The sequence below is a fragment of the Arctopsyche grandis genome, chromosome 10, assembly GCF_051622035.1.
Source record: "Arctopsyche grandis isolate Sample6627 chromosome 10, ASM5162203v2, whole genome shotgun sequence".
NCBI classification, from domain to species: Eukaryota; Metazoa; Arthropoda; class Insecta; order Trichoptera; family Hydropsychidae; genus Arctopsyche; species Arctopsyche grandis.
Genome location: NC_135364.1, coordinates 5,578,201 through 5,592,521, shown reverse-complemented (window position 1 = coordinate 5,592,521; position 14,321 = coordinate 5,578,201). Strand labels below are relative to the sequence as shown.

The 14,321-nt window shown below is 32.3% G+C and overlaps 2 protein-coding genes across 2 annotated transcripts in view; one reads left to right on the top strand and one right to left on the bottom strand.

Annotated features, from left to right (window-relative positions):
• The window catches only part of LOC143917857 (uncharacterized), a 372,933-nt gene that overhangs the window by 285,139 nt on the left and 73,473 nt on the right, over positions 1 to 14,321 (bottom strand). Inside the window, exon 2 of the mRNA XM_077439465.1 lies at positions 314 to 542. Within this exon, the coding sequence (XP_077295591.1) occupies positions 314 to 462 (149 nt within the window). The 5' untranslated portion in view covers positions 463 to 542. The remainder of the gene's footprint in view (positions 1 to 313; positions 543 to 14,321) is intronic.
• On the top strand, positions 817 to 5,759 carry LOC143917657 (uncharacterized). The gene is made up of 3 exons (XM_077439238.1): positions 817 to 852; positions 2,169 to 2,344; positions 2,423 to 5,759. The coding sequence occupies exons 1-3, from the start codon at positions 817 to 819 to the stop codon at positions 2,931 to 2,933; spliced, it is 723 nt and encodes a 240-aa protein (XP_077295364.1). The 3' UTR covers positions 2,934 to 5,759.

Here is a 14,321-nt window from a genome sequence, read left to right as displayed (position 1 = left end):
CAAATTGGCAAACTTATCCATTTTCTCGCAAATCTCGGGTTTTCAGCAATCTCGAATTTCGCTGAATTGTATAAAATGCTACAAATTTGACCACAAATGTCTCGGTGGATGTTAATTGATATGTAATTACAAATGTACGATGTTTCTGGCCAGGAAGGCGCATTGTGGCTACCTGTTAGGCCTTCTTGGTATGAATTTAAAAAATAATATAATCGAGGTGTTTCAAAATTAAGTTGTTTTAAAAAAAAATTCATTCAAACACAAATAAAATCCTGTACTTCCCTTCGGGGGTTGAAAAAAAGTCGTAACTCACTTGCAATAATACAGCCTGCCATCCCTTCCCGTGTGAACAGTCCATCCCTCTTTGAGGCGCCTACGGACCACATCCAGGGCTCCATCAGGGTTCACCGAGGGCCCGGGGCCCGCAGCGGTCCCTACCCCGGGCCCTTGCTGCAGCAACATGCCCTCGGATTCACAACACCTGCCTAAGAACACACGACAGCCATCGCCTACCACTTTTCACTGCCCGTATCACCATCTATCTGAAAACAAAAAAACAAAAAATCAATTATAATTCTTCATTCCAAATATGACCTTGGTAGTAGGGATCCAAATCGAATATTCGAATATTCGAGTATTCGAATTATTCGTCTGATTTTTCAGTCATTCGTTATTCGAATATTTCATCAACTATTCGAACATTATTCGTGTATATATTTTTTTATAAAAAAATACATAAAATCAACATGAAAAGAGTGATGACGACGAAGCCGACGATTATGAAGAAAATGAAATATGTAATGACGATAATTGAATATGAATAATGAAAATGAAGATTTACAGGAAGAAATGGTTTTATAAATACAGAAATGTTTGAAGAAAATCACATTTCGATCGATAATAATCTCTACGAAATTTTAGAAAACATCAGAAAAATAATACTAATCTTTGAGAAGTCACCGGCGAAATATGCATTTTTACAAGAAATCATAATTAAAAAAGAAAATATCATTTTCTGAAATTAAGTTAAGATTTTTTATATTATATTTTGTAAATTTATTTTTAATTGCAATTTTCTCAATTTTACAAACTATCTTATGTTTTATGTGTGTGTATTTTAGTTGTGTATGTTTTTTTTTAATTTTCTTATATTTATATTTTATTAATTTTAATATATTACATATATAAATACAATGTAATTGATGCTTAGCACATATGTTTTTTAATTTTCGAATATATTCGAATATTCGAATAGCTCTTGATTGACTATTCGATATTCGATACAGTTGAAGTCGACGAATATTTGGGATCCCTACTTGGTAGTAGGCGGGACAATGCGCCATTGATATTAGTCAAGTTATTTGACTCAAACTCCGATTCCAAAAGCCTCATTACAAATATAATTGAGACGATTTTAACATATATTGAAATCAGATTGCGTGGAAGGTTTCCGTGTGTTTTTGTACGACTGCATTGTATGAATTTATTAGTCGCGTGCTGAATCCTTGTTAATGGAATCGAAGTAGTGATTTATTGGATTTAAACAGTCACGATTCTTCCCGTAACACGAGAAACTAATCCGCGAAGCCTTATCTCCACCCAGGATACGGAATCCTGAAGCCGTCTAGATCAATTTCAATCGTAAAAGCGTATTAGGTTTACTGTTTATTTATTCACATGAGGGGAGAGAAGCTTTCGACGATACATTGTACGGCACATAAGGTTGAGTTAAAGTACTCTTATCGAATTTACAAGTTCAGTTGGAAACAAACCTACAAGTACAAAAATATCATAAAGTAAATATACGCTCATTTATCACATTATATCGTGTGCTATCGTTGTGTCTGGACGTGTTAAATCGTTCGCATTCTACCATGGAGGATATTGTTACTATAAGCCAGAGAATACTCGCGGACCTTTCAAAAAAAGGATCTGGTGCCAATGTCCTTACCAAGGACAGGGTGCGATACATCAGCGACGAAATTAAAAATATAGTATCCATCGCACGCGTCGCTTTTAATAACCTGGCCTCGCTAAAAATCGCTGTGGAGTCCCTCCAGACTATCCACACTGATGTCGGTGAAATAAAGAGGATGATGTGTCGTCCCTTTCCAGCAGCTCTGGCTCCAGCTGTTTTTGTTGAACCTACAACTCTGCAATCGGGCGAGGTAACATTACGAGAACTCTCCACACTGTCAACTGAATGTAACAATACTACAGTACATAAACAAACACCTGTCAGATGCCCGTATGACGTTATAGCGGCATCCTCTACCGTTTCACCTCCGCCTTATTCAGCTTCAACTTCACTCGCGTCTGCTTTAGCTTCAGCATCTACTCCTGGGTGTGCTACTGTTTCTGCTTCTACTGTTTCTGTTTCTGCTTCTCCTCCTTCTCCTATAAAACCTGCGAAATCTTACAGTCAGGTCGCAGCGCTATCTTCTACTGCTTCACCTCTGCCATCTTCATCTTCAACTACACTTACATCAGCTTCTGCTTCAACATCTGATTATGTTCCTGTCTCTTGTGCTCCTGCTTCTGCTTCTACTGTAGATCCTTCAAATTCGTTCAGTCAGGTCGCTGGGACTTCTTCCGGGAGACTGCCATACACTCGTGGATCTGGAGCACCTGATAAAACTTTACAGGTGGCCACTATTCCGAAATTGAAGAATGTACACGTTTTTAATTTGGCAAATAACTGCACTTGTGATACTGTGAAACAGTTCATATTAAATAAAATTAAAAATAAAAGAATCAACGTTTCTCAGGTTGCTAAAACTGACATGTGCTCGTCATTTAAAATTAGTGTAGATACTGAAACTTTTAATATAATTATCAATCCTGAATTTTGGCCTATAGGTACTGGCATAAGAGAATGGTTATTTCTCAAAAAAATCTCTTCGAAACCGATTGCCCAAAACCGTGACCCGTAACATTAAACTTTATTATCAAAATGTGCGGGGTTTAAATACAAAACTCAAGGAATTCTACAACAACGCCGCTTCTAGATCTATTGACGTCCTTGCTATTACTGAAACATGGCTAAACTCATCTGTACATGATGCCGAAGTACTTGACAGCAGTTTCAATATATATCGCCATGATAGATCTGCCAGAGGTGGTGGTGTTCTTCTAGCAGTTAAAAATACAAATATTATTTCGGTTGAAAGACTTAGTCATCTTGAGGACATTCATGAATGTGTATGGCTAAAACTAAGATTTGTTAACATTCCTTTTTTTATATACATATGTACTATTTATTTTCCACCAAGATCTCCACCAAATATTTATAAGCGATTTTTTGATTTAATTATATCTAATTATTCACATTTTAGTAATGGTCGCATTTTTATATCTGGAGATTTTAATCTGAATTCTTCTAACTGTTTTCCTGATGACCTTAATTTTTTTATATCTTTATTCAACTTAAAACAAATTAATACTATTCGAAACTATTTTAATAATTCCATGTTGGATTTTCTATTAACAAATTTAGATTGTCAGAATATTATTATTTCAAATTCAGTTGATTCCTTGGTTCCTGAAGACAGCTATCATCCTGCTCTTGATATTCATTTAAAATTAACTATAACTTATTCCTCACTTCGTTTAATAAATAACTGTCTTAATACCTCTGTCCTAAATGGATGGTTATTTACAAATGTTGATTTCAAATATTTAAATGATATTCTTTGTAATTGTCAATGGGAGCGAGTTTATGAGTGCAAAGATGTTAATTTGGCCCTCTCTAATTTCTATGACATTATATATTCTATTTTTAATGATTGTTTTCGGTTGAAAGGATTAGTGACGAGTAAAAGGATTTATCCGCCTTGGTTTACTAAAGAAATTATTAATCTCTTAAAAAGTAAATATCAAACACATAAACTCTGGAAGAAATCGAGCAATCCTCTTATCTTAAATAATTTCCGTATTTTACGTACGGAAATTAAGAAATTAATTAATAATGCATATAATGTTTATGTAGCTGATTGTGAAAGTTCCATAGTTAAAAACCCTAAGAAATTCTGGAACTTCATCAATTCTAAACGTGTAAATCGTGTAAAGTCGACCATTATGTACAATGATTCTGGATTGTTAGAGGGTGATCAAAACATTGCTAATGGATTTGCCGACTTTTTTAAATCAGTTTTCAATAATCCTACTGATTCCATGGAACCTACCAATGACTCGGAATTTACTTTCCCCACTTTAGCGATTAATCATCTTGACTCTTCCGATCTGAAATATGGCTTTCTAAAGTTAAAAAATATTTATTCTTCCGGTCCTGACTCCATCCCTAATTACATCCTAAAAGGATGTGAGGTTAGTCTCTTAGAACCTTTAAAATTCATTTTTAATTTAATTCTAAGGAACTCTTCATTCCCCAATTTATGGAAATGCTCTAAAGTAACTCCTATTCATAAGAAGGACGATAAATCTTGTGTAAGGAACTACAGACCAATAACTATCTTGTCAGCGCCAGCCAAAATGTTTGAGGTAATATTACACAGATACATTTTTAATCACTTTCAAAGTATGCTCATTGATCAGCAGCATGGCTTTCGTCCGGCCAGATCAGCTATTACCAACTTGTTATGTTTCTCTAATGACATAACCAGCACTTTGGATTGTAATAATCAAATGGATGTAATATATACTGATTTTGAGAAGGCGTTTGATAAAGTTGATCATAAAATTTTGGTTAGTAAATTAAGTTTTATTGGATTTACTTATAATCTTGTTGGTCTTTTTATTTCTTATTTACAGGATCGACGTCAATTCGTTAAGTTTGGGAGTTGCTTTTCTTATGAGTATGTTGCCACTTCTGGGATTCCCCAAGGATCAAATCTTGGCCCTTTATTATTCCTAATATTTATCAACGATATTCAATCTTCTATTCACCATTCTAAATTTTTATTATATGCGGATGACTTAAAAATCTATAAGAGAATAATTGATTTACCTGACGCTCTTTATTTGCAAGAGGATTTGAATTCTATTTATGAATGGGCTAATGTTAATAAACTTCCCTTCAATATCCTAAAGTGTCGGGTCATTTCTTACTCTCGTTCTCGTTCTCCTATTAAATATCCGTATAAATTTCATGATTCTCTTCTTCAGAGAGAATTATTTATATCTGATCTGGGAATAGTCTTCGAAAATAGTTGGAGTTTCAACATTCACATTGAGAATATCTGTGATAGGGCAACAAAAATCCTTGGATTCGTAATCCGTAATTCGTCTGAACTAGGGCTCACTGCCATTCGTCTCTTATATTGTACATTAGTTCGCAGTGTGCTCGAGTTTGGCTCCATTATATGGTCTCCCTATCAACTTCGTTACTCTCTAATGTTGGAACGAGTCCAAAGGAAATTCCTTAGATTTTTATATCTGAAAACATTTGGATTTTATCCATATCTGTTCCCTAGTGCCTTTGTCTTGGGATCTTTGGGTTTCAACTCCCTGGCAAAGAGAAGAGATTTATTTCTTGGGAAACATTTCGTAAAATTACTTAGAGGAGAGATTCACAATCCCACTATCCTGGAGAAACTAAAATTCTGGGCCCCGGAAAATCGTAGAGTTTTAAGAAAACATGATATATTTTTACCAATTAGGGCTAAATCAAACGTGCTCATGAACTCCCCCCTCTCGAGAGCTGTTCGACTCCTTAACTTACTGGCACAATACTTGGACCTATTCGATGCCAGTTATGTTGAGTTGGTGGAACACATCCTAAATAGCACGATATAAATTTTTCAATCTTATTTCTTTGTTTTTATTTTGTGTACATATTTTTTACTTGATTTTTATTATTTTTTTATGATGTTTTTGTTTATTTATGATTTTTATTATTTTCTTATGTTTTTTTTTTTTATTTATGATTTTTATTATTTTTTTTTATGATGTTTTTTTTGTAATTTTTATGATTTTTATTATTTGTATTAAAATCACATTGACGCTTTGGGGCAACCTGTCAAGTCTCTGTGGTATTGATTTTTTAAAATAAAATAAAATAAAATATATGTACATATTTGTGGTACTGTAATATTTTATCAGGTTGATATGATTCATACTCTTAATTCTACAATATTGCGATCAATATTAACATGCCTAATTAATGTTATAGCATAGCAAAATGAACATGCCTAATTAATTTTATGATTGAAGCAGATGTAGGCCGTATTAGTATTGTTCATATTAGTTATATTTAATACACAGAAAATATTAATTACACTGTTTGACACGAAAAATGGTTCAGAGACGAAATCTGACTTTACTTGTAGATCTATGCCCAGTGAACACGAATCTGGTAATAAAAAATGTTGATTGGCTCGAGATTCGGAGATATGTATATGTATGTGTTTTTTAAATCGCGCGATTTTTCTACATATATCTTGGTGTTGTTCGGTCGATGTCTCAAAATCTGTCAATTTCCTGTTCAAAATGAATATTGGAATCTATAGCCGGGTATTTTATCATTCATTTGTAGTACTTTTCAGCTTTCAAATATCTCCAAGTAGTCGTTTAGTTCAAATCAAAAGTCAAAAGTACGTATTTTAATTTGGGATTTTTTCCCACTGTTAATACTATTTTATATCGAGTATTTTCTATTGAAATATGTTTATTGGGATAGTGTTCTGGCCACACTATTTTTTGTTTTCGTTTAAAATGGTTAATTGGAAGTGTGCTGAATTTTAAATCGGTAAAATTGCGAGCTAAAAGCTCGTACTAGTATTTACTCGTATTTACACGAATCTGAATTGAATTAATAGGGATAATATATTAAATTGTCTTTATATGAGAATTAAATAAAATTCCACTTAAAAAAATCATATTTCGACTATTCTTGTGGATTAATAACAAAAATTCTATTGATAACTGGCTTACCTCGATAAAATAAACGAAAATAACTTTTTCTTTTTCATACTACATATATCTTATAAAATTTGCATTATACTTCACTCGTAGTGTTAATAATAAATGTTAAAGTGTTTATATTGTAATGGTGATAAATCGATATGCTTGTTATGGCCAAATCCATCAGGCTCAACTGTCATTGTGACATTTGTGACACTGAATCGGTCGATCTTTTTGTTTTGTTTTCAACTCGTTAACATGGGAAGTTTTTCGTTAAAGTATGTACATTATTAACCGGGGTGCATCAAAAAGCCTAAAACGTGTTTTTGTTGCATTGTTTTTACAAGTTATTTTTTAGGTTCACTGTTAGTGCAGTGACATTTCTACACTTCAAAAGATTGTGATCTGATTTTGAAACACTTCCACTCTTCATGTCGCTTTGATATCTTACCGACATATTGGGGTTAGCTAGCTTTGACTTAAGCTATTGTTTCCGACATGATGCTAGAGGAGTTTAATCATTAACGAACTCATTAAAATTTACATCGGAATCTTGTGTCAGATCGGAGGGATGATTCTACCGCCCCTTCGCATTTCCCTCAAGTGCTAAGATTTACTTTTTTCGCTCTCGTTTATAAGAAAGTAAGCTACCACAAATCTACATATATCTTTTTCACTTTATTATACAAAGCCATCGTTCGCGTCAAATGAAATTAACTAAATACCAATCAACACTGAAATTCTTCAACTAAAATTAGCCTTGTAGAATGTACACACGTACACAGATAGATATCGTCAAACTAAACGACGAAAGTCACAGTGCATAAACATTCTCAAAATACAAAATTACTCGCCTCAAGAGGGGGATAAGATAATAATCGTAATATACAAAACGACAATCGTTACAACGATCTAACGATTCAACAACGGCCGGATAACCGGCACATTGCCAAAACATTTCGCAACTACGTTTACCAACAAGAACACCATTTCCTTGCGAGCTGTTTGCGGTCCAAAATCTCAGAAACAGAATGCCTATTGGAAGTTGCCAACACACCACTCTAACCATGCTTGAAATTAACCATATATTTTAATGTCAACTTAACTACATATGTACTACTCTTATATGTATTATATGTAGTATGTAAAATATAACGAACGTTGACTGTTATTTTTTATAAAAAAAATATCCCACACTAACATGTATGTACATATAATATATGAATGTAACAATTACAAATAAAAAATAAAAAAATAAATAAACTATACTTAACTATTCATTAATATGTATATACATAGGTGTTTTTTTAGGGCTACCAGGTGTCTGTCAATATTGTTTGTTTATTTATTTACACATTAGCCCTGTATGTATAATATATTAATGTAACAATAATTACCAATAAAGAATAAAAAAATAAAATAAACTATACTTAACTATTCATTAATATGTATATAGGTGTTGTTTTAAGGCTACCAGGAATCTGTCAATATTGTTTATTTATTTATTTACACATTAGCCATGTACATATATATAATATATGAATGTAACAATAATTACCAATAAAGAATAAAAACATTAAATAAACTATACTTAACTATTCATTAATATGTATATAGGTGTTGTTTTAGGTATACCAGGAATCTGTCAATATTGTTTATTTATTTAATTTATTTACACATTAGCCACAGTGTAATATACACAATGAACACTCTAACGCGTAACTGTGACCAGCTATATAAGCATAATACAAATACTATACATATAAGAAAATTAGCGAGACATCTTTATTATAGATAATAAATTTTTGAAATCATATTCAAATAGTGGTGACATATAGGGTAGGATGGTTTTTTCCAATTTGATGTAGGAACAGCTTCAAAAATGAAAACAGATAAATTGGCTAACTCTGATAGGAAACGATCGCGGGATCGAACCAGGTGACCCTTCGGTGATTTATAACAACGCAACCACCAAGCCATGCTGCTATTTTTTTCCCCTATTTCTATTTGATTTGCTTATATTTAATTCAACTCTGCACCAACAACTTATTACTACCATTGTGGCGCTTTAGGAATTCCTGTTATGCCACAATGGTCTGTTTAGAATAAAATAAATAAATAAATAATTATGTATATCTAATCCTCTTACAAAATATATACATAGGTAACATTTTATTATCTAACTATAAATATTCATCCAATACAATTCATTCGAAATGGATTTGATTCTAGTATATAAATTAACATTTAGAATACTGTAATCTTCCCTTAATTGTATTATTCACTAAATTTAAAACAGATCCACAGTACATAAGCTGTGATTGCACAATTATGTTATACAGGTTGCTACGAAGCTAAGTGCAAAGCCTTAAAGGGTTGATAACTCATATAATTATGAAAATTTCGAGCCACGCATACCTTAGTACAAATTCTTATGGATTTTTTTTTAATTTCATTTTTAAAGATATTTAGGAAAAAACACCAAAATCTCACAGTTAATTGCTAATACTGCCCAAGTTAATAATGTTATGTTAGATAAGTATTTTTTTTTCTAATGTTTATTCAATCAAATATAACCAAAAAATATTAGGGGCACCATGAGTTTTCAAAAATTTGTCAAGTAGGAAAAAACTGATAATTTTTTGTATTTAAAAAAATAACTAAATTTTCTTTAAGAAGTAAAACCTTTTTAAAAACATGCCTGCATATTTCCCTTTCTTTTAAGATATCACTCATGCAGATGACTTGCCAATTATCAGAATTAGGGTGTAAAACCAAACTGAGGGAGCACGCCGAACAAAAGTCGCCATTCACAAACGACTTTAATTTTTACTTCTAATATCAAATAAAACAAAATTTTTGTTAAAATTATTTATTGTTTATGTTCAAATAACGATTTCTAATGCATGCTATAGTCCGTTGTCTCACTTCCGTGGTGGTATTTTTGAGTTTCATCTCTTTCTTCATGATTTCAAAAGATTTTTATATTTTTCTAATTAGCTGTTTTTTTGTAAATATATACATACATATTTAAGTATGTATATACACCACGTGACTTAAAATCTAACTTTTCATCAAGTATTATACCTAAATATTTAAATTTATAGACAATTTATATTCTTTTTTCATATACACTTTTCTTAGATTAATCCAAACAAAATATTTCCATAATTCATTATCATTGCTTTAATTTTATCAATGTTTAATTTTTAATTAAATTTAATTGAGATGTTATACTGTTTGCTTTTTAAATAACCTCAAAGAAGCTAAATAAATAAAGAAGTATCTAGAAATAGTGCGATCATTAAACTTCAAACACAATAAACCGATTGTTTTACGACTTGGTACCATTTTGTTAATATCACATTTGATTCATACTCATTTCATTCAACGTACGCCATAAAAATGAACTCATTTATGTACATAGGTCAATTCGAATGATTGTTCCGATAGACGATATGTTCCACATATAATTACAATAAATCAATTTTTAAGATGTAATTGAGTGTTTTAAAAAAGCATTTATATGTATGTATGTATTATATATATATGACGTCATTCATCAGTGTCCATTGTTGGTTCATACTGTTTGCCTTCTCTTATGCAAAAAAGTGAAAGACAAAATGCTTGAAAAACAACTCAACTTTGTACTGTATGTAGTAAACTATCCTACTTTATAGTTTGAGAAGCCCTATCAGGGAAAAGTGGGTTTAAACGCAAAGTCACATAATAACAGAGTGTTTACGAGGCGACTATCCGAACGACGCTGTGCTGCAAATTTCTCGCTCTTTTTCTGCGTTATTTTTCAGCTGAACATTCTCTCGTCATGAGATAAAAAGGAAGCGAAAAAAAGCTGCTATGAATCCAACTAGATTAAATTATCATACGAGTCTTCGAGGATAACGGGATATTTCGTTATATCCCCGTGCGCGGAGAAGGATAGGCTTTTCGCCATGCAAAAACCTTTCTTTGCGAAAATGCAATAAAGGAACCCTGATATGTTTTATTTATTCCATCCATCTGACCCCATTTTATTTTTATATTCCCGCACATAAAACACACTGTGAACACGAATATCCCCAATTAATTTTGCGAAAAGAAATAGTCACACTGTCGAATATTGAAAACCGAGCCGACTTTTATGAGAAAGAAATTCAAATACGTATATGTATATAAACTGTCGTTGAATTTCATATTTTATACATTTATATTAGGAAGAAATTTTTATGCAAGATTGAAATAAGAATAAAAAAAAAATACAAATATGACAATAATGCTAAGTAAAATTTATGAATTATAAATTAGGCCAGAGCGAAAAATGCGATTTTAGGATTTCTCACAATGAACATAGTGGAAAACTTATCAAGTCACCTTTCAAGGAAACGTTAAATAAAAAATTTCATCGGTTTTAAATAATGCTCTGTGCCTCGAGCCAATTTTCGGAGTGGTTTTTTTTTCATACACTTAATTTTTTAAATAATTTCGGTTTTTTCACTATTTAAATAAAAATAAGCTCCAATATTCGCTTATTTAAGTTAAATAGGGTCAATTACGATAAGTTTTGACCAATTAACAAGAATTCAAAGTCGTCGTTGTGCCACAAACTCACATATTTTTTTTCCTTTTCATTTGTTTATTTTGTATTTACCTTTTTCATTTGTTTTATATTTGTAAATTTCAATTTCTTCTTATATTCTATTTTATAACCTTTCTCCAATATTTTAATACTATAGTTTAATTATGCAGTGTTCTACATATTTTGTCAAGTTATAGCCTTTATTCTTTTTTTTTTCATTTTTTTTTTTATAATTTTTGTAAAAATCTGTTATTGGACTCGGATGTTACATATATTATATATTTACTATTTGTTTTTTATACATATCGATGTACATCCTGTTGTCTGTTGATTTTTCAATTAAATAAAATAAAATAAAATATGTACATATAAAGAGCGTGACGCATACAACGGTAAATCAATTTGTAAAGCAGAAAAGTTATTTTCATAAAATTACATTTATATTCATGATCCAGGCATAATTTTGAAAACAAAAGTGTCTGGGAGCTTCTTCAGGCATCTTTTTTTATTTCAATAACAAAAATACCGAAAATATATGTGAATATTATGAAATATAAGCAGACCAAAATGACCTATTTCTATGACCTAACATGATATTTTGAGTCAAAAAAAATAATAAAAATTTTATCTTCTATTTCAGCCAGCAGCGTGGCTCGGGTAGTTGCGTTAATATTAAGCAACCAGAGGTTGCAGGGTTCGATCCCGTGAGCTGACCTCGACTGAAAAGAATTTATTCCGAGTATAATCATAAATGCTGCTGGTCAGATTTGGATATTTATGACTCCAAGTCGATCGTTTATCAGATTTTGCCAATTTATCTGATTTCATTGTTGAAGCGGTTCTTCCAACAAATTGTCAACCCAATATGTCACCACTACTTGAATATGATTTCAAAAATGTATTATCTATAACATAGATGTCTCACTAATTCTTATATGTATATAGTATTTGTATTATGCTTATACATATGTCTGATCACAGTGACGCATTAGAGTATTCTGTTATGTGGCAAAAATATGTAAATAAATAAAATTCCGGAATTTTTTATATTTAAAGAAACTCAATAGCTAAATTTTCGCCAAAAATAAATTTAAAATGTTCAATTTAACCACACATTTCAAACCATTCGATCAACAACCTATCCAACCACTAATTCAAACCAATCGATAGCACGCGATATTGCAAAACGCAAGATTGTTTTTTCATACCACCAGATCGTGCGAATTCTGCGACATTCGCTCGAATCGTTTCCATCATTATATCACCACCATAATTACATACATCAACGTCCTTCAAAACTTCGACGTTTATTACTCCCATACACTTGTCTACGTGGATTTATTTATATACATTTATATAATAGTACACACTAAATAATACACAGCTGACGATTCAATTATTAATCGTAGCCTCATTGTTCCCCGAGCGGATCCCTGACTTATCTGAGAGTCCCGTTTCCCGACTAATTGAATTGTTTGGTATACGTAATGTAATTACTGAGAGTCGCTCAGAAGTGGGAGGGAAATCTATGGGTGGGTGGGGGGGTTTAGGTATTTGCCATCGTCGTTGAAAGGTCGTGTGTGTGTGTGTGTACCGGTTTGGCCACAAGAAGGACGGGATGTCGACCATGTCCGTTATTGCAGTGAGTCAGCGTAGTGAGAAAGTGTCACTGTGACCCACCTTAACAAACTCGAATTATATAATTGGACAGGTCGTTGTGTAATCGACTAATGGCTCGCTTAACTGTCGTGTTTTAATTGCGTTGAAAAGAACCAGAGCCGAAGTGGATTTGTGTTTCTGCTTGAACGTACATATGTACATAGAACTGCTCTTAATAAGGATGTACATATGTGCTTCTACGTCAAAATTTCGGATGAGGTACATATTTAGACTTTGCCGAATGTGCGTCTTCTAAATATACGGTTTAATTTAATAGGTATTCGTCCAGATGCGATGCGACGAGAATTCGCATCTGGAAGCGTGTTGTTGTCATTACGCACATGCTCTGGAATCCGCAACGTAGACAAACGTCAAATACTTACATGTAACTGTGAAGAAAAAAATCGTCATTGCACGTTCCTGGAATTCCGGGAATTTCAACCGAAATCCGGGAACGTCCGCTCTCGCGAAATTTTCCAGGCGCATAAGGCCCAGATTAAAAACGGAATTGAATCAGAGGCTGAGTGAGGCATTTTCGTAAAACGATATAAAAAAATTTAGGAAGAAAAATCGAACAAGAGTAAACTGCCACTTAAACTTCTAGATATGAAATTTCAGTTCAATAAACCAAAAGTTTTTTGAGAAAAACATAAAAAAAACCTCGATTCTCTAGATTAAAAGTACCACTTCCGGTTCAGGTAAAAATATTCAAAAAATATTAGGTTATAAAGATTATAATTTAGCCAGCAGCGTGGCTCGGTCGTTAAGCTTCTGCTTAACACTGAGAGGCGCCGGGTTCGATCCCTTGAGCTGACCTCGATTGAAAAGATTTTTTCTGAGTATATCTGTAATGCTGGGACCAGGATTTGTGACTCCTGGTCGATCGTTTCCTATCAGAATTTGCCAATTTTCTCTGATTTCATTGTTGAAACGATTCCCGATTAAAAATTGGCTAAAAATCCTTCCTACCCACTATGTCACCACTATTTGAGTATGATTAATGTAAATATTACAATAAAATGTATGTACAATTCATAGATGTCTCGTTAATTATCGAGTTTAAGTCAGTGTCTCGTAATTTAGCGACTTATATAATAAAAAATGCTGTATTGTTTGTAATTGGCCAGGAAGGTGCATTGGGGTATACCTGTAATGCCTTCCTGGTATGAAATAAAAAATAAATAAAATAAAAAATAATAATTTGTATTACATGTAGAAAATTTTC